Genomic DNA, 26,326 nt, shown 5'->3' on the forward strand with positions numbered 1-26,326 from the left:
CCTTCCCCACCTCCTCCTCCCCCTGTGATTCTTTGATTCAAATTGATGTAACTATGTATCCTGTAACTCGCTGATCCTCATATAAAGCGCTCTGATACCTCCGGGTCTAGCCAGCGCTATATAAAACTTTGAAAATAAATAAATAAACATGCCTCTGGTTTCACCTGCACATGGCATCCATCCACTTCCAAAATATTTCTTAACCACATTCTCCTAATCCCAGCGGTCTTGCAGTTCCCTTTATGAGTGGCCACAACCACTAACAACAGGTATTTGTTGCTCTGCATTGTCCAATCTCTTTCGGATCTGGTCTCTCAGACAGGTAAGATGAGAAACAGGTCCCACCCATGATTTACGTGTATTAGAGAGAGCTTGGCCAGCAAACACAATGGCTGCTTCCTTGAGCCTACCATGATGTGATGCCGAACAGCAATCAAAGATCCACTAAGATGGAGGGGACAAGCTGCATAGAGAGAGAAACTGATGAGATACCGACAGCGAATTGTTCTGGGAAGTTGTACAAACCTACATCGTGATTGTAGACACTTCAATACCGCAACGAGGCTCTGCAGCCTACCTTAGCTGATGAGTGACTGGACAGCTTTAGAAACAATGGCGGGTGGTGAGGAGGGGGGACACAGGTGGGGATCAGACACAGAGATCTGATGACTGACCCAGCCGTCAGTGGAAACAGCAGTGAGGCATTGGAGTGATGCTTCTCTGCTGACGCTGTTGAGCTTGGACCACTGTCTATAAAGAGACTAGAAATAGGGCGAACCTTCATGAGCCCTAGCACTTTCTGCAAAGACATACTGATAGATTGGAGTGAGCCTTTATGAATTATGACGTCTAATTTATGTCCCAACTTTGTGGCCCTCACTTCACCCAAGACCCCACCTAGACAGACTAGTGTGTGGGAACGGCCTCTGTAAAATGGTTAGCAGTGGCAGCTAGAAAGCCGATGGAAGGCATTCTAAGCTTCAAAGCTGGATGACTGTAGAAGAAAGAACTCGCATAAACCTGAGGACTGGTTAACTGCATGTAACTATGTTATAATAAGATTGGGAATCGTCAGGATTAAGGCTCCTCTTGATCACACTTTTGTTTATGCTTTATTTTCCTCCTTCTTGTGGTGAAAGCTAAGTGTAGCATCACACGAAATATGGGATAACCCAGTACGATATTGTGGCATTCCAGATCTAATTGGAATCTAAAGAATGCGAATGCACAGAAGCCCAAAAAAAAATGTGGGGCCAACCCTACTGGGGACAAGATGTCTTGCACCTGCATAACCCACTTACGAACCTGGAACTTAAGAGCTAGGAGAGACAAAGTGTGCTGCTTTGGCACCCCAGAGGAAGGAAACAAGAAAGGTTTCCTCTATTTGTTTCTGTCTTAACTCTTGAAGATTTACTTTTCACCATTACCACAATTCCACAGGACCAATCACATAAAAAACGGTGGCTGGCAACTCACTGACTGCATCCATTTATCCCCTCCTTTCTGTCTCTCTAAAACATTTTTATAGATGTTTTAAATTATTTCATTATTGATATCCAAAACAATCAAAACCATACATATTACTAATACTTTTTTCCATTTTTCCTTAATTGACATGGATGTTGTACCATTTATATATGGGCAAATATTGTGACCATTTCAACACCCTAAGTAAAATGTTCTTGAGGAAACTGTTAACAGTTTGTCACATACTCATATTACCTTTCGCATCCACATTCATACTCTTCCATACCATCCATACTAACAACCCACCCAAAAACAGATACACTTATAAACTCCATCAAGACATTTTTGCTTTTTTTTCGAAAGGTGAGACTAACATTTTTTTTAATACACCACCCTGTGGAAAACAACGAGGACATTCTTTCTAAATGTAGGCCAAAATCCACATTCACACCCACACTGGAGATGGTGGGCCTGGAAGTCAGCATCTTTGAAAAGGCAGTCTTAAATGAAGGGCAACGCATCACAAAACGTCCCCTACACAATCAATATCATTTATCACCTGGTGAAAACCTGTCTCTCAATAAACTTAAAACAAACCAGAAAATAATCATCAAGCCCTGTGATAAGGGAGGAGGAATAGTAGTGATGGATAAAACAAGCTACGATAGCAAGGTATACAACATGCTGGGCGTCCGGAACATTATAAAAAAGCACATTCCTCCTCACTTACCCAACTAAACCCCAACATTAAAAAAATAACTAGAAAGGCTTTGGAGGAAGGGCACATTTGCAAACAAGAACATGCTTATCTAAATAAGAAACACCCGGTGGTACCAGCTCTCTATGGGGTCCCAAAAACTCATAAAAGTATTGAAGATTCACCTTTGCTTCCAATCGTCTCCACCAAAGGAGCTAGCACTGAACCCTGTCTAAAGGGCCCCTCAGTTATGGAACAAGCTGCCTGAGGGGCTACGCAGGGAGGTGAATCTCCTACGGTTCAGGAAATCCCTGAAAACACTGTTGTTCAGAAGAGTCCTGACCGCAATGTAGGCTTGGTGTGGTGTCTCTCGGAGGAGGGAAGCTAAGTTATTGTAACAACATCTATTTCCAATGCGCTTAGAGGCCTGTAGGTGATTGAGCGCGTTATAAATCTAAATTAACAATAACAATAACAAATATTTAGACACATTTTTATGCCCACTGACTAAGAATTACCAAACATACATCAGGGACACAGGTGATATGATTGACAAAATTGAGAACATGCACTTTAACCCTGAGTGTGAAGTCCTTGGAACGCTTGGCATTGAGGCACTTTATACAAACATTCCTCAATGTCAAGCATTGCAAAGTGTGGCAGCCCTACTTGCAAGAACTCTAGGTGGTAGACCAGACGCTTTTATCCTGGAATATCTAGAAGTGGTCTGCCTTAACAATTACTTTGAATGCAACAGACAAATGTACCAACAGATCAAAAGTACGAGCATGGGTGCTTTCTGTGCCCCAAGCATAGCAAACATCTACATGGGGGAATATGAGCTGAAGCATATTTTCAATGAGGTAGCATCGTTCTACGAAAATGTTAAAACGTGGAGATGTTTTGTAGATTACATATTTATTTTTCGTATGGTGTGTAGACACTGCCATGCTACAAGAATACATTGCATGGCTTAATGCCAGTGACGTCAACCTCAAATTCACTGCCAAATTCAGTACTTTAGCGGTTGACTTTCTAAATATACTCATCTCTGGGCAAACAGGTACACTGCAGGTAGGTTTCTTTAGGAATCCAACAGCAAAGAACATGATTCTTAAACACCAGAGTTTCCATCCTCTAAGCCAAAAAGATTCAATGCCTTTCGGTGAATTCATCCGAATTTGCAGAAATTGCATGAATATAAAAGATTTTAACAAGCATGGAGAATTGGTAAAGAAACAACTTTTTGATTGAGGGTATCCCTACTGTTTAGTTGAAACTTCCTTCAAACAGGCAAAATATTACAACCGGGATGCATTGTTACAAGGGACAACTTGAGATCCTAATGACCAAATAGTGTGTGTGATTAATCATTCAAACTGAATTTCAAAATAAAAAACATTTTAAACAAAAATTGGAAAATACTGAATGTCCATGATATTGAGGAAAAATACAGCTCCCTGGAGTAGCATACTAAAGAAATCGTAATCTTAAAGATGCACTAGTGCACACTAGGGATCAGCCGCGGGCCGTGGAGGGAGTTACGGTGGGGCAGGGAGGCGGGGAGGGGGAGGGGCAGGATGGAGGGACCTAAAAACCGGCATATGGATAATTGCAGGTAAGTACACAATTTAAATATTAAAACGAATTTCGTAGCGCGCACTGCATTGCAAAATGCGATGCTGTGCGCGCTACGAATTTCGTTTTAATAATTAAATTGTGTACTTACCTGCAATTATCCATATGCCGGTTTTTAGGTCCCTCCACCCTGCCCCTCCCCCTCCCCGCCTCCCTGCCCCACCGTAACTCCATCCACGGCCCGCGGCTGCTAGGGATACACGCAACAACAAAAGTATTCAGAAGACAATCACTAGCCTACCACCGATTATGGGCAACCATAAGTGTGGCTCTTGCCACGCATGCAATACAGCCATTGTGGCTGTATTGCATGCGTGACAAGAGCCACACTTATGGTTGCCCATAATTGCTGGGAGAAAAGACAAGGAGGAAAACTCAAAGATATGACTAATTGCAGAAGCCAGAACATAATTTACATTTTGTTGTGCCCATGCAATTTGGGATACATTGGGGAGACAAGCAGGGAATTCCGTGTGAGATATAGTGAACACAAATCTGCTATCCGCACAGGAAAAATGATTGCCGCCATTGTCCAACACTGCCAAGATAAAAATCATTCTAATACAGATTTGAAATGCTACTTTCTGGAGAAAGTGAGACCAAAGGCACGTGTATCCACTGAATTAATTCGTAAGCAGAGGGAAAATTTTAGGGTAAATCTAACATGAAATCTGACACACATTTAAACTGTGCAAAATCGCAGTAGGCATTCATTGTTATTCATGTAGGCTGCAGAGAAACCCTGCCGATAGTGTTTGCTAAGCTAAAGAAGAAATTCGATATTGCTGAAATGTGCACAACGTGATTTAGAAGCGTGACCTTAGAATGATGCTTAGAGATGCTGCCATAACTGAAGAATTTAACAAAATGTATTAATTTACTATGCAGCATTTTATTCTAAAATGTTATGAACTTCCAACTTACTTATATTTTTCTATAATATTTGAATAGAAGCTTGCACAGTTGAACTATGATGAACTCTTGTTTAATTCTAAATAATGTATTACATAATAGTGATTTTGTTCTTTAGGTAGTGGTCCATTGTTTTCTCAGAGAAACAAGAAGAGATATAGAAGGTCAATGAATATGAGAAGCCCATGAGAACTATGCCTGATATTTCCAGAATCTTAACTCACATGACTGTCTGTAGCTAACAACATGGTAAAACGTTTAATCCACATGTATTTCTGTGGGAACGGAGAAGCTGAACTGGCTTACCGAAGATCCCTGTCCTCTCCTTGGCTAGTGGATGAATAAGCCAGCAACAATTTTTCAATACGTTTTCTTGACTTTTATGTTAGTGCGTGTTCCTAGGTATCTAGGGCCTCTTCTCTCCCACACTTTTTGCTTGGAGGATTGACCAAGACCCAGATCTTTGCTGGTGGTAGCTACTGCTGCTACTGTTTCCCTCCTTTTACCTGACTCACTTGGATTCCAAAGATTGCTACCACAACTGTCTGCTGATCTAGATGGAGAAGCGTGGCTCAGTGGTTAGAGGCGGCAGACCCGGAAGCTGAGATCGGCCGTGGACCAGGGTTTGATTCCCCGCCTCGGCGGGTCTCGGGCTCAAAATTCCACAGACTCGACAATTCTCGCTCCGGTGCCTACTCGACTCACGGGGTCACACTCTGCGACTCTGGGCAATAGCTTGCTTAATCTCCACTACGGCCCCTCGCGGCGGGATGCCTGGCTTTCACCTTGTGGATACCCTGCCGGGGTATCTCACAGGGGAATACCAGGACGGGTTCCCTAAGCAAGCACCTTGAGACCCCTGGGTGATTCGTGCGCTATATAAATCAAAATACATTTACATTTACATCTAAGACTTGGCTGAGTCTTATGAAATACTATTTATGGGTAATTATGCTATTTAACTCGATTCCTAAGCTTCATGCTCCTGTGATTTCACTGTTTCTTGTTTGATTTCTAACTCTTCATCATTCTTAATAGATTAAAACTCTGATCCCTGAATCTATGGAATAGGGAACTTAGGGCCCGATGTAGGTCGGTCGGTAACGGCCGAAAATCTGTATTTTCGGCCGTTACCGATCGGTAAATAGGCGATTGGCATGTAGGGGGCTTTATTTTACCGAATCGGTAAAATTACCGATTTGGTAATTTTACCGATTTGGTAAAATAAAAAATCGGTAAATATACCGAATCTGAGCCACCCATATGTAGGTGGGACTCTTCAGAGTCCCAGGAGCCTTACCAAATCGGTATTTTACCATCAAATAAATTTGATGGTAAAATACCGATTCCGGTGTGCATGCACATGTGTGCATGCACACCTATGCCATGTGACAGGCAGACCTGCCCTTAGGGCATGTATGCCTGCCACATGGCACCCGAGCCTGTTTTGGGGGTGCCAGAGGGTGTCAAAGTGACACCCCCTGCACCCTTGTGGAAATCGGTATTTACCGATTCGGTAAATACCGAATCGGTAATGCCCATTCATTCCTATGGGCTTCATAGCCCATAGGAATGAATGGGCATTACCGATTCGGTATTTACCGAATCGGTAAATACCGAAATCATCCGATTCGGTATTCCAGCACATCTGGAATACCTACATGTCGACCCCATAGATTTACCGATTTTTAATTACCGAATCGGTAAAATTCGGTAATTTAAAATCGGTAAATCTATTTCACCTACATCTGGCCCTTAGTTCCTTCGTGGAAAACGCTTGAATGCATTTGATTTGATGGTGACTTGCTCTAGCCAATATTCTTTTTGATAAGATTTCTGTAACCATATCTGATTGATGGACTAACTGAATAAAGACCAAAAATAAATAAAGATCGTTAATTATCTCTTAAAGAGAAAAGAATAAATATGTAAAACAACAATGCAACTCTCATCATTGACTGAAGATAAAATGTTATTTAAGATGGCTAGCTTGCTCCTTGACTACTAATAAACAATTCAAAGGTCCATTGCAGGAGAAGAAAGACATATCATGGGAAGATGGGCTCAAATTGGACTTAAATGACCTTTTGAAATTAATTCGGGGCCCAGTACAGCGCTATCAGGCTCATAGGCAAGGCTATCACTCAGGTACCTAAACAGCAGAATGAAACATCCAGGTTTCATGGCCCTACAGAAGACAAGATAGCTGTCTCTTAAACACAGTGGTAGAGGACGCTCCAATGCATGGTTTTCCTTTGATGTTTGGGAACACACACACAAACATGTACATTTGTGGCCATTCTCAAACTCTTATTTGACCATTTCCCACCCTGAAAATGGTCAGAGATCCACTGTAACCAATGGATGAAATGACTTCCGTTCCAGGATGGAAAACAAGTAGATTATCTCCACATCTGATGGGTTTGGAGGGAAAGGGTATTTTGCCATGGGAAATGTATTTTTCCCATTAATAATAAGGGGTAAAGGGTGTGCTTTATAGGGGATAGAGGGGGTCCATTTCAACAATGGGGAATTCAAGACTATGTAGAATTCCACACAGGGTAAACCGAACCTCACAAGACAAGACTTGGCTTAGTCCTCGGAATGTTTGTGAACTGAAAAACCCATAAATATACCCTTAGGCAGGGATATAAATTGCAGTTTTTTCCCCGAACATTAGTGTGTAGTATTTGTGTATCATATATACTCTACTAGCATATGAAGCCTGATAAAAAAAATAGTAAATCTGCACCTGTGGGAGTACTCTTATAGCCAGGTGCAGTTTTGCTACATGTGTGAATCCACAAAGCATGCCCAGCTTTCTAGATGTATGATTGGGAAAGCTGTGTGACCTGTTTCATGTTCTCCAATACAGAATTTTACATTGTCTGTGGTATGAAAATAGGTCCTAACTGTTGAAAACTCTCAGTTTATTGACATCTAACTGCAGGTATTTTGACTTCAGCTGAGCGATGAGCCTCCTTAACAAGGCTCACACACTGTAAGCTCTGTTTAAATTGAATCATTAGCTGCATCCTGTATTGCCACCGTTAAGGACTGTTGCTTGTAGAGCGGTAGGGTAAGGGGCTCTGGGTAGGTTCTAAGGACATCTATGGAGAGTGCATGTACACAGTACATGTTGCATGTGTCGATTATGGTGAACATGAGGTGTATCTGTAGAGCTTTATTGTATGGGGAGAGACACTCTTTTCGATCCCCTATGTGTAGATGGCACACAAGATGGAAGGCGGTGAAAGCCTGATATACAGAGATGTAGACTGTAGAACATTCTTGAGGTCTTTTGAAGAGGAACAGCCTCCTATGGAAAGAAAGAGGGAGAAAGGTCCCTCTATGATGTGAAGGGACACTCACTGAACCCATGCTCCTTCATTCTTCCCCAGAGTTATTACTGCAGATAGTGTTATATCATAGCTGTGTGGAAAGGCGTCATTGATATAGGTTTCTCTAACAGGGAACTCAGGACTCCATTCCAATTTCCATGTGAATTGTGAGAGAAAAAACACTTTAGTCTCACCAGTATGGTTCTATTACACCAAATGTTAGTAACTGCCTAAAACCAGCTCCCTAGAAAGATCTCTGGAACCAACATTTTTCCCTGGAAGAATAGGGTAAGTTCAAGGTAGAATCCCAGGTCAGTGTGACAGTGTTCTCAAGGACCAGTGAAAAGACTCGCATGTAGAAGGAGTGGGGATTTGCTTGAGTGCGAGAGCCAGGATCTCTTACTACCGGTTTCCTTCCAGGCAAAGACAATGTGGGCAAGGCCCATGCTATAAGAGCTGTAGAGTGCCTGGAGAAAAAGAGGAACTGCCTGATGGAGAAATTTGTTTGTTGGACTACATCCACCAGAGGATAAGCTTGCCGTTTGGAGACATTGGGTCCTATCCCTTCTAGAGAAGCTGCATCTGCCTAGAGGGAAAAGGATAACCTTGCTGCAGAAAAGGTATTGGAAATGTTAGTTATTAATTATATTTCTAAAGTGTGCAATTACCTGAATGTGTCCTGGAAGCAGTGAGCAGACTAAAAAATATCCTACCTACTGTATGAACAGTCACGTTTTAAGATGTTTTCTGAAAACTCAACAAATTGGTTTGATTTCTCAAAGGAAGAGAATTCCATTTGGTAGCTACTTTATGAGCAAATGAGAAGCCTAATTGAAATACTTTATTTATTTTCAAAATTTGATGGATATGAGCCAACGAGGAGTGTCACACTCTGAAAAAAGAGTACCTGGGGAAATGTCTCTTAAATAAATCAGGGCCTTAGCCATGCAGCACTTTAAACCCAGTAAACCTAGTACAGAGGACTCTAAAAATGTTGTGTTTTTAGACTGGAAGCCAGTGCATGGATCAGAAGTGTCCAGAAATGTGAGATTGACACAGTAAGCTAAGGAGCAGGTAGACTGCAAAATTCTACACCGAGTGAAGAGTTCCACCAACCTTTAAGAAATGTGCTCTGCTATGTTGTTAAGACCAGAGATGTGCAGGACGGACAACCAAGTTTAGGGTAGAGGCTACCTTTTCCTAGCTGCCAGACTCGGTCTAACTTTGGTATCGGCTCTCGGATGGCTGGCTGTGGCAGATGCTAGAAAGGCATGAGTGTTGCCAAGAAAGTGAGGTACCCAAAATGGGAGTCGCTGAGGACCTGCCTCTTCAACACTAAAAAGGTTGAGCATGGCTAGAGTTGTGCTTGTGTCTATTTTGTGCACCTATTGTTTATGATATCATACATTTTCTCAGCTCTGGCAAACTGTATTGTTTGTCTCTCTTGTGAAGAATGTATTAATGTTTAAATGCAATCCATTGTGTGAGTTTGGTGGCGGCTTGGTTTGGGTCTGATGAAATGGCGGGAGGGTTTTGGTTAAGCGATGTGGTGAGTTGGTCGGTGGTGATTTTGTTCCAGTTTCTTCGAGGAATGGGTTGTGAGGGGTTGTGAGTTGTGGTCTTATTGTAGCTGAAGTGGACACAGCTGTGGTCCGTCCAGTGAAGAGTTGAGGTGTGATCGAAGGAGATGTGTTTGCTGGAGGTGAAGATAGGGTCGAGCGTGTGTCCGGCTAAGTGGGTGGGGGTGTCAACAAGTTGTTTGAGTCCGAGATTGGCCAGGTTGTCCAGAAGGGTGGTGGTGTTGCTGTCGTTCTTCTTTTCCAGGTGGAAGTTGAGGTCTCCCAGTAGAATGTAATCCTCAGATGTGAGGGCATGTGGACTGATGAATTCAGTGATGTTTTCGTTGAATTGTGTGCGGGTTCCTGGTGGTCTGTAGATGAGGGTGCCTCTAAGTGTGGTCCTGGGGTCGGTGTGGATCTGGAAGTGAAGGTGTTCGGCGGCCGCGAGGTTGGCGTCGGAGCTGGTTGTGATTCGGACGGTGTTCTTATGGACGATTGCGATGCCTCCTCCTGTTTGGATGGTGCGGTCTTTTCGGATGATCTTGTAATTGTCCGGGATGGCTAGGCGATGTCGGGTGCTGATGAGGCATTCATCCATGTTTCAGTAAGGAAGGCGACGTCCGGCGATGTAGTGTCGAGTAGATCCCAGAGTTCAGTGGCGTGTCTATGGACCGAGCGGGTGTTCAGCAGGATGCACTTCAGGTGGTTAGAGTCGGTGTTGTGTTTGGAGGAAGTGGATTTGGTGTGGGTCCTGATACAGGTGAATTTGCAGGAGTGGCAGGCGAATGGTCCATGGGTGTGTCCTGGGGTAGCTGTGCAGCATTGTGGTGAGCGTCCGGGGTTGAGGGCAAAGAGGGAAGCGGCGGCGTACGTTATGCGGGTGGGGTGGGTTTTGCGAGGACCAGGGGGTCTGGCGCTGGGCGCGGTCCAGGCGCGGACGGGCGTAGACGGGCTTACCTTTGGCGCACCTTCGGCGCGCATGGGGCCGACAGCTGCGCGCGACCGCTGCGCGGAAAAGCATCTGTCATAAATGGGTAGTGGAGGGGGCGGGGGCGAGGGAGGGTCAGCTGGGAGGCGGGAGCGGGGAGGAGAGATGGGAGTGGTCACAACAACAAAATGGATGCAAATAGAAAGCGAAACAGGGGCACAGCCGATGCAAAGCAGAGATCTGGGCAGTGCTAGCGTCACAAGCGGCACAAATAAATGCTAATGCAGGCGATGCGATCAGTCAAAACTTAACACCAATGAGCATATAAAAATGAATTCTCACTATTCCAGCGATGCAGCGCAAATGAGCACAATTGGCAATTATTTATCAGGCAACAAATATCCCAGCAATGCAGCGCAAATGAGAACAGTTTTTGAGTGAGCAGGCTACGATACCAGGCGCTAGGAGGAGAAGCGCTGTCTCAGGGAGCGTGGGGGAGCGACCGTCTCGGGGCATGCCCAGATTATCAAGAGCTATAAGCCTTTTCTTATCAATTGTGATCACATAGACAAACTCTGCCGGCCACACTGTGTTGTAAATCGCCCATATTATTTCAATTGAGCTTTTTAGGGATATTATTGTTCCATGTTAGCGCCTGCAGGAATGCAATTTGTCAGTAGGTACTTTGTAAATAATACCAGCAGACTACATTTATTAGGTAGGATGTTCACTGTAATAAAGCTTTACAGTAGGTGATGTGAATCTTGGTCATCTGTGAAGCCCCGTTTAGGAAAGGTTTGAAATGGTTATTTTCACAATTTAATTAACTGTTGCTTGCGTATATAAGTGTATTTGTATGCATATTATTTAGCTGCACATTAAAATACTTTTGCTTTCATAAAGTAAACTCACTGACTCGATAATGATTTATTGAGTATTATATTATATGCCTCATTGAGTTTGGAGTTTCCAACCACTTTCCTAAGGTAGCCTGAGACTGCTCTGGCATTACTACCTTGAGAGTGAAGTGCTAAACCGATGTGATTAGGTTTCAATTTGGTGATACAATAGTGATAAACAACCTCAACGGATACATTTAAGGCATCGAAAATGTCTTCACAGTGTACATGTCCAGCCTGGGAAAATGCAGGCTGCACTTTTCGATTCTTTTTTGTTCCATGTGGAAACCTCTTCCCATACATCCTCGATTGAAGGTGATCCCTTGCACTTCCCAATCTAGAATATAAGGTCTTAGAGGCCTAAGCTGGAGCACAGCTTTGACCATTTCCAAGGTTGAAAAGTGTCATATGAGAATTTGTGACTGTCAACTAAAGCAGCGCCTGATTTACATCTTGGGGGATTGGCCCTTAGTGTTTTATATTTAAGGCAGTCACAGACTGCTGGGGCTAATCATGTCCTGATTCGTTCACTTCCTACTTTACTACTGCATATTTCTCCACACTTGTGCCTGAGAAATTCAAAGTAGTAATACCATTTACACCTGTCAGGAAAACTTCCATGAATTCCTGAAAGGCTTTATGCATGGGGTCCTAATTTCGAAATAGATGTTCAAAGGTTCGGAAACCAGGGTAGTGTTAGAGAAGTGAACAAGTCATGCAAAGCAAACTTGGTGTGCAAGAAGACAAACTATCATTTTTCACAAATCTTTTGGAATGCATTTACTATCCGATTCGGAGTCCCTGATTTAAACATACCGTTTTCTGCAGAAAGAACACTAATCCACGCAATAATTTCCTAATGTGCTTACGGTTAGAGAAGATGATAGCTGACAGGTAAAATGTAAATTTAAATTAATTCTACCTTCAAATACATAGTGCGTGCATTGCTTGTAGCAGGGTCTCCAACCTTTTCTGTACTAAGAGCTACTTACATTCAATGAAACTCATCAAGAGTTATTAATATTATTAGTGTTGTAGTACTGATCACAAGGATTACATTAGTGACCACCATATGCAAGATTACTACTTACAATCACTTCAGTGCTTCATGCATGGTGTCAGCAGTAATGTAAACATGTCTTTGTCAATATGGAATGCCCCTACATGGATAATACATAAATGCCTCTGGCACCAAGGTAATTCCATTTGTAACAGGTCTCTCCAGTGCTACTTAATTTATCTCTAAATTATCAGCTTTCTGTATATTTTGGAAATTCAGCCATTTTTCTCCAAATATCAGCTTATGAGTTCTGAAATGAAACACATTTTCCTATCGACTATACAGTCTCATATTTAGGTATGTGTATATTATTTAAATCAAGCAAAAACTCCTAATTTAGTAGACTGTTCAGCACATGGGAGAGCTACCAGAGGCTCATGAGCTACTTGTTGGAGAAGCCTGTCTTACAGTAAGCAATTCTCTGGTTCATCGTTCATCTTGCTCCATCGTCAGACAGCATGGACTCAGCATAGTATCCTTTGCTGACGACACCCCGCTTATCCTCTCCCTCACGAATGAACCTGAAGCCACCAGACTCAGCTTGCAGGAAGGAATTAAATACATCGTATCCTGGATGAGCAACGGCTGTCTGAAGCTCAACTCGAGGAAGACAGAAGTCCTCGCCCTCGGACTCAACCCCTCAGCTTGGGACAACACCTGGTGACGATCGCTCTAGGCAACCCCCTGCCCCCATGAACTACGCCCAGAACCTCAGCATCATACTCGACTCCTCCCTCACCATGACCTGCCAGATTATTGCCGTCGCATCCACCTGCTTCAACAGCCTCCGCATCCTTTGCAAGATCTTCAAATGGATCCCCCTGTAGCCAGAAAGACTGTCTCCCAAGCACTCATAACAAGCAAACTGGACTACGGAAATGCCCTCTATGCTGAAACCAACAAATCCCTGCTGCGCAAACTCAAGACCATCCAGAACACCACGGCCAGACTTGTCCTTGGCATCCCACGACATGATCACATCACCTAATACCTGCAAGACCTTATCTGGCTCCCCATCGTGAAGAGAGTAACTTTCAAGCTACTCACCCACGCCTACAAAGTCCTCCACAACGCCGGACCCAAATACCTCAATGAAAGAGTCTACTTCCGCTCCGCCAACCTCGTTCTAGCAAAAACCCTGCTCATCCGCAGAACCAGAATGGGTTGAAGTGCCTTCTCCTACGATGTGGCAAAGGCCCGGCCAACATCAGACATTCCCCAACTATGCACACCTTCAGGAAGAGCCACATGACATGGCTTTTCGGTTGACTCAGAGCTGCATTAGCCCCCCCAGTGCCTTGAGACCCACACGGGTGAGTAGCACACTTCACAATTCCCTGATTGATTGATTGATTGATTGATTGGTTGGTTGGTTAAGGAAGTGAATATCAGTGATTAAAATACATTTTTATCACATACTTGCAGAAGCAATGTTTGCCATATAAACATTATACATGAAACACGCTTATATGAGCATGATTTATCTTAAAGTCGCAACTTGCTCATTAACATATAGAAAAACTTTCCCTGTACTTTGAGTTTTTGCTTTTATTGAAGGCACCTATCTCCTCCCATCATGATCACATTTAGCGATCTCTGATGTTTCTAATCCCTTTGACTCTTTGCATCATTCTTCAGACTGATGAGCCAGGTCTCAACAAAGCATGCCAAGAAATAGTTGCAGATTCTACACGTTCACATTGAATCCTGAGATGGTAAATTACTACTACTGCTCTGAAAAGCTGCTGCCAACATTTACCTCCAGTAATGTACAACATGGCAAACACCTCAATCTAGTCCCAGACCTTCAGATATGTCTACTCAATCTTCATTATGACAGTGATCACAGGGTAGGCCATCACATCCAAAGCTACCTCTGAAGTCATTTTCACCATAACCATCTATTACAAGAAATCATCAAAATTGCCCATGAGGAACTTAAACTACTACAAGAAACCCATGAAAAAGCCAAGCATGTGCAGACTATTACTTTAAATGTATGCAACACATGATATCGTGAAGCATTGCTCGACCTCCTAACAGTGGATGCTTCAGTGTGTGGGAGCACCATTCCTCCAATTGAATCCTTCTTAAATAATTTCACCCAGTAAGTAAACCAGGCCCTCTTTCAAGCTATCATCATGAACTATGGAGTTCCGTTATGGTCAGCTCTATTTCTGAATCTTTGTAACAAACACACTGCTTTGCTCACTGTTTTCTTTAGCGCTTACAACAGTGATAAATACTTCTATCCTGAAGACACCCGTGTGGTCCAGCAATTGGAAGGTGGACTGGTAATCACTGACATATAAGAAACTGATCAGGAACATACCCAGGAGTGAATGTGCTGGAACTAGCTTTACCTCAAATGATAGATGGTGCATTGCTCGGCAATGTAGGCATATTGTTCACAATTAAGGGGGTGTACATGAGTCCTAGGTACCTTTAATACATAGTTCAACACGAATGACTATTTGAACGTCACATTTCTTCTGTTAAATATTAACTATTTTTTATGTTGTAAATAATCACCATGTGCCTGCTCTGCCTCTAAAGACAACTCAGTTTGAAACAGCATCCAAACAAAGTGTCCTGCCCAGAGAACTATTTATTTCTTTGGCACAGGAGTGTGACAGTGTACTGAGCTAATCTGCAAAGGACACATTTTTAGCCTGAACTACTTCTGGGGCTGTATTACAGATAGTGGCCCGGGACACAACGGGAGTTTGCACCCAATTTTTGCATCCACAGGGCACTACGATATTAGAGAAGGTGCTGCAGATGCTTTGTGTTCCCTTCTGTGATAGATAGCACTGGCAGACATATAGTGCCAGGGATATTTTCAGAGGATGGTTCATTCATTGTAATAAGGTGCACTCTCTCTGTTTGCACCCTGTTTGCACCCAGGGCACTTGTTTAAAAGTGCATTGTGGTGAAAACAGGAAAAGTGTACCCTATTTATAATACAGACCCTAGTGTTCTACCTTAAAAAATTGAACATTAGTGGAGCCAAACCACTCTTATTTTCTCACCCCGCTTTGATAACGTTATGCTCATATTGCTCCATTATATTGTTTTCCTTCCTTTCTCCATTTCATTCACTCTAAGTGACTGAGTGATGGGCTGAGTAAATAACTGCTCTTATGAATTCTAATGTGAGAGAGCATTAATCTCTCCTTTTCTCCAACCTACTTGTATTCCATTATTTTTTCTCCTTCCTATTATTTGTTCTTTATTGCATTAATCCTCCTTCCCCCCCTTCAATCCATCCACTCCATTCCTTTTCTATGGATCGTCCTTCCTACTTTTCCATCTATCCGTTGTCCTCTTGTTCGCCCACCACCTTCCTCCTCATAACCTTTCATCATAGTTCCTTCAACTTCTATGGATTTTCTTTTTTTAATTTACCCTAATTTCCCTTCCTACAATATTTAATGTGCTTATATCCATCTATAAACTCTTCCTTACCCTTTTCTGTCCATCCAATGTCTTCTGTTTTCAAATATTTCTCTTTCTACTACTCATTGCACTCTCCCATCTGCTTCCTTTCCCCTCCTCCCATACATCCTTGTTTCCGGTTCTCCCATCCGTATTCCTTCCTCTCCTCATCCATCGCCTACCCTCACTTCCATTTATTTCCTTCTTCTTATGCTCTCCATCCATATTTTTCTTTCCCCTCTAACTATCATATGTACTCGCTTCAAGGCATCCTTCTTTACCATTTAGTGCTTGTTATTTTGGGTCTCAATCCTTCCTCTTAGCCTCTTTATTGATTCGCTTAAATATTTTTTAATTCCTCCCATTCAACATATACTTTTTCCTACACCTAATCATCTGTATTCTTTGCTTTCAATAGTTCTCCCACCCTCTTTTGCATTAATAGTCTTTCTTCTGTGTTATCAGCTTTCCTTTTTGACTTCTATAAGCCATGATTTCTACCTTTCTACCCGCTCTCCTTCCTCTTCTTTCATGTCACTATCCCTTCTACTCCTCAAAACACTCTATTATCTACTTCCAAGCATTCTCATTCCTTACCTTCTTCCTTCTATCTGTTCTTGGTACTCCCCTTCACTTCATATCATCCCAAACACTTTATGCTCTCTTATTCCTTCTTTTCCATGTACTCCCTAACCTCTCCATGTATGTACACTTTCTATGCTCCTTGTTCAATCATTCTCCTTGCTTCCAATTACATATTTATCCCTTCTCCCCTTCAATCCACTTCCCTTCATCTTCTTTCATCCACCTCAGCATTAACTGCCATGCAGTCTTGGGACCCTTGCTCCATTCACTATCACTCCATCCATCCTTTCCTCTTCCATAATCCCCATTTCCATCATTCTTGCAGGCTCTACCCTTCCTCACCTTCAGTCCATCTACCTTCCTTACTTTGGAAGTACTATCAATCATCCATTTTAATTCAATACCCATTTCGTCCATCTATTCTGTAAACCGTGTTCTCTATATTCCAGACTTCTTCCATTCTCCTTTTAACATATAGTTTTGCCCCAGACATCCTCCCTTTGTCTTTTTCAGTCCCAGTCAGCCATTCTGCCTAAAATACCTTTTGAATTTCCTTTAACATCTATCTTCAGTCCTCCTTTCCCCGACAAGAGTTAACATTAATTAGTTACAATTAATTTCCACATAGTCAAATTGAATTTTGAACATTAGACTAACTGGGCCCATTTTCGCATATGAAAGATACCCCAAAACAGGAAGAAATCAGAAACTACAAAGATGAAATCTGTGAAATATTAGAATGAAAACAAAACCAAGCAGCACCAGTCGAACAAACAAATGAATGAAAAAGTCAATATTAAGCAAAACTAAAAATCCCCAAAATTCACCAGTGTACCATTGATTGTGAATCCAATTAAAACACTCCTCATAATATGTTACCAAACTACATACCAAACACCTTGCATTGTATATGAAAATCTGTGCACAGACAAGACAACTTATTCCGTAAAGGAGGCTAAAGCGTCACACACAGAAACGAGGAGGATTCACTGCTTGATTACACCAAGAGCTACATGACCATCTGATGGTTACCATAACCACTGTATTAAATGTGCTTTTAAAGGATGACCAGGGTGACAGGGAGTTTTTTAAATTTGTTCTTATCTGCATTTAATACCAGATACTGATAGAGTAACGGTATGAAAGTAATTGCTGATTTCACCCTTTTGTCTGCTAGTTATCTAGGGGCAGATTTACAAGGACTGGCGCATCCCTGCATATCAGCAGGGATGCGCCAGGTAAGATGCATCACACAAGTTTACCCTTGCGCCGGCACATCGTGGCGCAAGGATAAACAGATGCATGACGCATCTGATGGCGTAAGGGCAGCACATTGCTGGAGTCGTGTCACAAGCGCGACGCAACTTCAGCAATGCTCAGTGGCTGCCCATACTTAACATGCTGCATCACGCCTTACGCCTGCTTCAAGCAGGTGCATGGTTTTGACGCAGCACCGTCGGAAAAGTGACTTGTAGATTTCACTGCGTCACTTTTCCGAGTCTTTTTCTAACATGACGCAGGTTTAATGTGGCGCAGGGCTTTACAACATGACGCATCTCCCTAGATGCGTCACATTGTAAATACGGTGCAACATGGCACATGGTTTACGCCGCCCCTGCGTCACAGAAGTGACGCAACGTTGTGTCGCAAGGGGCTTGTAAATCTGCCCCTCAATATTTTGTTCTTGTGCAAATGGGTGTTTGTGCAGGTGTATATATGTTTAATATAATGTAAGGTACAGGTGTATATATGTTTAATATAATGTAAGGTACAGTGCAGCTTTGCGTACCCCATAGTTACAGCTCTCTTCCTTGATACATCTTTCCACCTTTATTTCTCTGTGTTCACCATCACGTCGTGGCCTCGCTGGTCCTTCATTCAACCACGTGCCTAGACAACCCCCACTCTCCTCGGCCTTTTAGCTTATTCCATCCTTCGACCTCCTACTTGGCATCAATGGCATGTGTAGCATTCAGTAGGTCTCAAAGGGCCTGACCGCAATCAGGCAGGCTTACTTACTTTGTCAAAAAGTCACAACACCAAAATATAAAAAGTGAGCCTATTGGTTTTATTAAGGGATGAACATATTAATATATACATAGATCTATCATCTTTCTCCAACAATCATCATATATTTTGTAAAATATATATTTCAGCATTTCATACAATGTAATATTTAATAATGTTGATAATTTTAAAAATGTTTAATACTTTTTAATAAAATAAACAATGCAAGTCTATCTTTTAACATAGTTTATATCATTGCATTTTTGGGCAGAAAAATGTTGAAAGAAAGACTCAGAGACCTAGATCATACGAGCAACTACAATAGAACCTTGCACTCTAGCTGAAGAGCATTGAGCTCCAACAATTTTTGCTTAAAAAAAAAATAGTTAGTTCTCCTCGGGCCATGGATTTAATGACCCAGGAGACTTACTATTTTATGTTTAATATTGCTGGAGAGCTGCTACATTCCCTGCAGCCCACACAACATTAAAAATGGCCGAGTCTTACCCCTCTCTATTTTAGGGGCACCATCAAGTTCACAAAAATACACACAAAAATCCCTCGCAGAGCATTAAGGGAGCTCTTTCAAGGAGCGGAGAATAATAAATGAACAACTCCTGCCACTCGTTTTTTATTCATTTTTGTGGCGCGGTGCCCACTCAGAACTCCTCTTTTAAAATAATTATAGGGAGGGGACATGTGGCCCACCTCCCTAGACTTTAGAGGGTTTACAGGCTCTGGGGAACCCATACCACGGGATGCTTTCTTTTTTACCATGAGTGGGTGCGTGAACCCCTTTGAATATTGCACCAGTGACTGGGTCTTATTGGTTTGGGGAGGGGGATGGCCACAGGCCTGGATACTGTATTGGGCCCTGTGTGGCCATGATCAGTTCGGGGAGGGAGGATGTGAACCCACCTCCCTTTTGAACCTTGCGTTGGGCTCCAAAGGGGTGAGTCCCTGGGGCCCTAATTGGCTTGGGAAGGGGGGCCCAATGCACACCCCCTTCCTTAATAAATATTGTAATTGCCCCAGGGCACTGGTACATCCCATGAGTAATTATTCTTTAAAAAACAAAATGAAATCCACAGTTTTTTTTCCTTCGATCCCACATTGCATCAGAAACAGAAATTGTTCTCAGATTTTGGCCCCGTTGGCTACCTTTGGGCCCCTCCAATAAGGGCTAGGGGGGCTGGGTATCCATATCCTGCCCACTATATATTTTTGTAAAACATTTTCAGGACAGGGAACTAAGGGGCACATGCATCATTGTATGATTTTGCGATTCTTAATTTGCGAAAATTACCAAATCACAAATTAAGAATCGCAAAATGGTATGCATCATTTTTTTGGCTATTTATTTGGGATTCGGTAAAAATCGCTATTTTTACCGAATTCCAAATAAATAGCGAATTCCTAACTGCATTTTCACAATTCCCATGACTCCTATGGGCCAAAAGGCCCATAGGAGTCAATGGGAAGGCATTTCCAAATTCGCAATTTGTTCATGCATTCCATGGGTGCAGGGGGGTCCAAAGGACCCCCCTGCACCCCTGAAATGTATTTTTAAGTGGATGTTTCACACACACATGTCCTAAGGACATGTGTGTCTGTAACATGCAAGTTTAAAAAATGCATTTTTTTGCTTTTTTTTTATTTTTCGCAAATTAACACGAGGGTCAACCTCGTGTTAATTTGCACTTCCAATTTTCAAATTCGCAATTTTTAAAAAAAATGATGCATTGCATTTAAGGAATCGCACAAATGCGATTCCTTAAATGCATTTGCATTTTTTAGAAATGCTAAAAAATGCGAATTGTGCACAAAAGTTTGATGCATCCCAAAAATGGTTTTTGCATTCGCAAACGGCCGATTTTTCCGATTCGCACCGTTTGCGAATGCAAAAACCAATGATGCATGTGCCCCATTGTCCCTGTGTCATGTAATTGCAGCCACAACATTTTTGTTCATGTTGTGGCCAACCAATCAGAGTGCTTGCTTCCGTGGGAGCCAAATGGTCCAAGTGAAAAGACCCTCCCTTGGCCAATCAGAATGCTCTTTTTTTTTTTTTTTTTAATTGGGCTTATGTCCTTCAAACCCAACCGCCCACATATGCAAATATAATTGACCCCTTATTTCTTAAAAACTACTGAATAGATTTACACCAAATCACAAAAATCACACTTTCTGGACTAGGAACTAGCTTCCTGACAATTTTGGCGTAATTCCGTTCAGCAGTTTGGGCTTTAGCTTTTTTAAAAAATTGTTATGATAATTGAACATGGATTTTTCATTTTGGAACCCTCTCATTTTTGTCAGCCACCACTTGACCGATCACCCTGAAACTTTCCATGCCGACACTAGACAAAAAAGAGCACTTTTTTGCAAAGTTTGGTGAAAATTTGTCAAATGGCTCCAAAGTTAAGAAGTTATTAGCAAACCAAAAAAGGAATTTCCTATGCAAACCCAGACCTAACTATAACTTCTCATTGGCAATATATATATACGTATTTGTTTTTTATTGTAATTCTCGTTCTGAATAATTATATATTCCAAGATGGGTGTGGAATATACATTTTTGGTAGCATTTAGGTTAGCAAATGTATATATATGTATTTTTGGGATTCAAGTATTACTCCATTTATTGCCAAATGTTCCTTTGATCGATTTCAGTAACTTCTTTAATCATTTGGAGTGGTAATATAATTGTGCTGGTAATCACAGTACTCGGATTTGTATTAATTTGCTGAAATGGTTAAAAATCGATAAATATTAGTTTATTTATGCGGATCACTTTCTGTAACCTAATTTTGACATTTTCATGTCTACGTCCAGCATAGTGACGAGGCCCGGGTGAAATTTCTATTGCAGCAGCGTAATCTCACGTAATTTCAGTGATTTCATATTATGCTTGTTGCTAAAGTATGCTGTTACACCATGCCTTGCAAATACACTCCATATGTGGAATAACATTATAGCAAACTAATGGGAGCACTACATGACCAGAACAAATGCTTGTGTTGCTAATACCATTTTTTAGCTACAAATGCGTCTTCGTTTATAAAGCAAACACAAGTAGGAATTTTATGATTAAATATATTGCTAAAAGCAGGTTTTTACATTTCGTATAAATCGACATAATTTCTCATATTTTTTTTTAGAAATTTCACATAATTACGAAAAATCTAATTACATGTATTCCTCGCGTCCGTAATCCCCAACTTCACTATGTTTGGTGATCTAACTCCTGCCAACTTCACACATTAATTCCATCCAGTGTAAAAATGGTATGTTCGACTAGCTAAATAACAAACTGAACCGAATAAACAACTTTCAACACCAACAATCAATTCCAAGATAAAAAGGCAATTTTCTCTTTAATAGTGCAATAGGTGTCGAAAACCCCAAAAGTTAGCACCTAAATGTAATCGAAATTATTTACAGCTGTTCACTTTGAACGCCTACCAGGTTTCCATCCTTCTGTTCTTTGAACATACCAATTTCCCCTTGATTTGTCTTTGTGGGAAACATTATTAATTTACTTCTCGTTGGAATTTGCAGTACCTGCTATAACTATTTTAGTGCAATCCAGCCCGAACCAAAACCAATAGCACATTTATGACTTTGAAGGATAACCATGTAGGTATTACAGTGAATACCTTCCAGACATCCATATTTCTATGTTTTAACTTTTGACTAAATACAATAATGTGAATCACTGAAGGCAGTACCAACTTGCTTGCTCTGCTCCATGCATCATACCTGTCTAGGCGAAGCTTGCAAACAATTCCCAAGACGTCTACCTCGCCCGTCATTTTCAACTGCTGGCATCCAATGCTGGTAGCGATGAAGCAGCCCGTCCGGCCAATCCCTGCACTGGGTGGAACAAAAGTTATAACCAACCAGCATTATGTGGAGAGTCCTGAGGCATACACATGAATAACTTTGTATTACCAGGGTTTGTAGCCTTAGCAAGCAGAGCCTACTGAAATATCATGATTAGACAACCAGTGATTCGTACACCTTTATAACATATCTGAGAATGCTCTGTTGATTATCTAAAGCCACTTGGAATTCACAATAGCAATAAAGGTTTGAATGCTCCCTAAATTTATCGCATCTGACCTCAAATCCTTTTGTTTATATACGCTATCTGCCTCACTATCTTTCCTTCAGTTTTAGTTTGATGCAAGAGATGCTATTCTGCGTCACCAAGCCAAGCCTACAGCACTGCCTCTAAGGCTCACGCATGACAGCAAAACCTAACACTAATGCAATAAGATATCTGGGGGGTCCACAGGACCCCCTTCAGCCCCTCCAGAGGGCTGCCATCAGGGTGCGCATTGACACTGTCAGCGCACCCAGCATCTTTACCTTTGTGCCTGCATCTATAATACGACGCAAAGAGATTGCCCCAATGCAAAAGAGGGAACGCCCTCTAAAGAGAGCGCTTGTGCTATATGTGGGCCAGTGCTATACGTATTACAGGTGGGGCCACACCAACGTCTGTGGGCCCCGTCTGTAATACCAAAGTGCCCTGGTGGTGTGTAAATCGGGCGCAATCGCCTGTTGTACTCCCGAGGTACTTTGTAAAATACGGCCCAAGAATCACACATCAAAAACCTCTGTAACTGTGCCATGTGGCTAGTATGCTGCCTGTCTGGCCAGCCTCTTACCTGCAGTGAACAACTACTGGACCTCTACCATCTTCCACCTGCGTCCTATCTTCCACTTCGGCCAGCAGTCTCAACAGTGGCTTGGCACTCTCTGGGGTCTGATGGTCCGGCCACGATGAGTACAGGTAGTGCTTCACATGCCGTCGTTCATCCTGCAGCTGGGCAGAGAAGCAAAGAGAAAGGTGCTACAGTGTAGGTAGCTTACAAAAGTAAAACTATAACATTGTTTCTACTTTCTTCACCACTTTGAAACTACTTAAGAATTAAAATGAATACATTTCAGTCCAATCTCTCTGATGTATTTCTTCTCTGTTGTGTTCACCATTGTGTGCATTTGGAGCCCAAAAAATGCAACATTTCAGCTTTCACCCAATAATAAGCTGACACTTATACATTGATATCTTTTCAGAAAAAAAATCTTTTGGGTAGCATAAGTGATCATTTGTCCCGCTAGTGACATGATGGAAAGCTACATCACATAAACTTCAGGCCCATGGCATCACAAGATGACACATGACACATCATTTGTACCTGAGAAATTCAATGGAGGTGAATACACTGCACTAAGCGTAATGTAATATCTTCATTTTCAGGGTCAGCAAAGAGAAAACTTTTGCAGTTGCTGATGACTCATAAATGACAACTTCTTGTCAGATAATGCGTTATCATTTTCTTGCTGGTTCCAACAGCTGTGTCAGTGTATAAAAATAGTATACCTTTTCAACTGGTACTAAAAATGCAGATGGTATTTGTTGGACCTGGCCCTTTTGGCAGGTTCACCCCGAAACTTTTAGCTTTTTCCTAGCCTGTTTCTGTAACCTGGTGTTGGTTATTTTGGGTCTCTGCGCACTTTTTCACTGTGGTCCAGTGTAAAATGCGTGCGCTCTCTGTGTAGGTGTGGTGAGAGTGACCTGCCCTCCCATAGGAATGCATGGGGAATATGTGTGACCATGGTAGTTCCTGATGTGTGGGGAGTGCAGGGTCGAGTTTGGTATGTGCGAACTCGTGAGATTGAATGCTGTGTGATGATGTGTGCGGCTTTGGTGTGTCTAGTGTGGAAGTGCTACTTCTAGAAGTTGGTGTGTCTGTGCAGTGAATGTGCTGGCTTGTGATTGGCTGGAGCTGGCTGGTGTGCCTGGCTCCAGAAATCAGGATGGGTCTGCCCCGGTGGTGAATGAGAGCTATGCATGTTGATTGCTGGGGAGGAGTGCACCTGGGACCTGAATAGGGCTGGGCTTTCCCTCCACAATGCTGGCTCCGCCCCCTGTGGTGCGACTGATGACCCTAGCCTGGCCAGTGAACAGTGAGAGGGGCTGAGCATAGCAGAGTGCTCCAAAACCATCTGCGTCTGGTTTTTCCCCCACCCTGCACCCTAGAGACAAAGGGATTTCCATGTATAAAATGAGGCTGTGACCTCATGTTCAATGTTCTTGTCTGCCTACTTGAATCTGCCAGGGGCGTGCTGCTGCTGGGATCCAGGGGAAGGCTTGCCTCCCTGGGACCTGCCCAGCCCCTGCACTGCTGATGTCCTGGATTACTGGAGGAACTATGGGGACCCTTCTGCCCTGCTTTGCCCCTGGATGCCCTTCTTATCTTTTAGGACCCTTGGACTCATCTCTCCCCTGAGGACTGATCCCCTTTAGCCACAAGACCTTTTGCCTGCCCTAGCGCCTGGGAACGCTGTCTCTTAATTTGCCCTTGACTTCCTTGCAGGTGCCCACCCTGCATTATGCCCGCGTTTTCCTATTTTTAATGAGGCAGGAGCCTACCCTGCCTTATGCCCGCATTGGTATTCTTTTTTTATATATATTTTTATTGATTATAATACAAGAGGAAAAATGGCCATATCGGGAGTCATACAGTAGAACACATTACAGCAGTGAGCGGGCAGATAGGTCGACGAAGTACATATCAATTAAAGGCATCTGTAAATCAACAATAAAGGCATACAACTGGAGCAAAACAATGCGTTACAGATCACTAACAGCCACCAGTATCCGCGCCATTCCACCCGTGATCAGGGTAATAGATATCAACTACTTGACACCCGAATATGAGAGGCAGAGCAACTCAGGATAATACGCCACATCTCTTGTAGAAAGGAAAAAGGGAAAAGGAAGAAAAGGCCATAGAAACAAAATAAAGGAAAAACAAAAAAAAAAACATCCCCCCACCCTGCACCCCTGCAGATGGCTACGGCCTATCCCCACTAGCAGCGTGCCTGTCGCCCACTAAACTAAACCCCAAGGAAGGGAAAAGATGGAGGAGGAAAAGTCATACAAAACGAGCTCTCGGACTCCCCCCCCGTCAGAGCAGACAGCCCCTACGTCATACAGCGAGTTAAGAAAACAAGGAAGCCAACAGATAGGGGAAGTTATGAACCCCCCCCCCGCCTAACTCCCGAAGCAGCACAGGCAGCAAATCCCGTATCAAACAAAGCCATTATATCAAACCCAGACAATCAAACTCCGCCCTGGCCCCTCCGATCAATCGTACGAACACCACCCGGCAGAGCCAAAAGGAAGTCATTGTATCGAACTCAGACAGTCAAATTCAACCCTGGCCCTTCCGATCCATCGCACAAACCCCATCCAGCAGAACCACCATATTAGCAGGAGAGTCAAAACGCTTTAGGAAATGGAGACCAATACAGCCAGAAAGGGTCAAAAATGTTAAGTCTCGAAGTCCACCAAATATACGGAAGTCATTCCAAAAAGTACTGAAGAAAGTCTCCAGGAGCAAAAGAAAGAACGGGTCCTGCGCGGGTGATGGCTCTGTTGATTGTACTAGTTGTTCAGGGGCTCCAGTAATGTACCACTTTGCTCGTGCGTAAACAAATGGAACCATTCGGGGTCCTCCTCTCGGGGTAAACCAAGCTGCGCGGGAATCACCGTTCGTTGCAGGTCCAACAGAGGGCCGGAGTCCGGTCTCGAACACACAGTCTCAGTCTTTACGGTTAGTCTGTGGAAAATGGCCTCCAGGTGCGAGTGAAGAGCCCCGACGGCGGCCATTACGGTCCTCAGCGATGGCCCACACTCCTTCCGATCCATCTCCGCTCGCACGACAACAAAGCAGATCCTTAACCCCGGAGGCCGGCTACTCCGGGGAAACAGGCAGGA

General features: G+C 42.8%; 1 protein-coding gene across 1 annotated transcript in view; it reads right to left on the minus strand.

Moving 5' to 3' along the window:
- The window catches only part of PTPN7 (protein tyrosine phosphatase non-receptor type 7), a 219,391-nt gene that overhangs the window by 27,760 nt on the left and 165,305 nt on the right, over nucleotides 1–26,326 (minus strand). Inside the window, exons 8-9 of the mRNA XM_078644166.1 lie at nucleotides 23,208–23,365; nucleotides 22,294–22,407 (exon numbers count right to left, since the gene is read on the minus strand). Coding sequence (XP_078500292.1) covers nucleotides 22,294–22,407; nucleotides 23,208–23,365 — 272 coding nt within the window. The remainder of the gene's footprint in view (nucleotides 1–22,293; nucleotides 22,408–23,207; nucleotides 23,366–26,326) is intronic.

This window comes from Lissotriton helveticus, chromosome 5_1 (assembly GCF_964261635.1).
Source record: "Lissotriton helveticus chromosome 5_1, aLisHel1.1, whole genome shotgun sequence".
NCBI classification, from domain to species: Eukaryota; Metazoa; Chordata; class Amphibia; order Caudata; family Salamandridae; genus Lissotriton; species Lissotriton helveticus.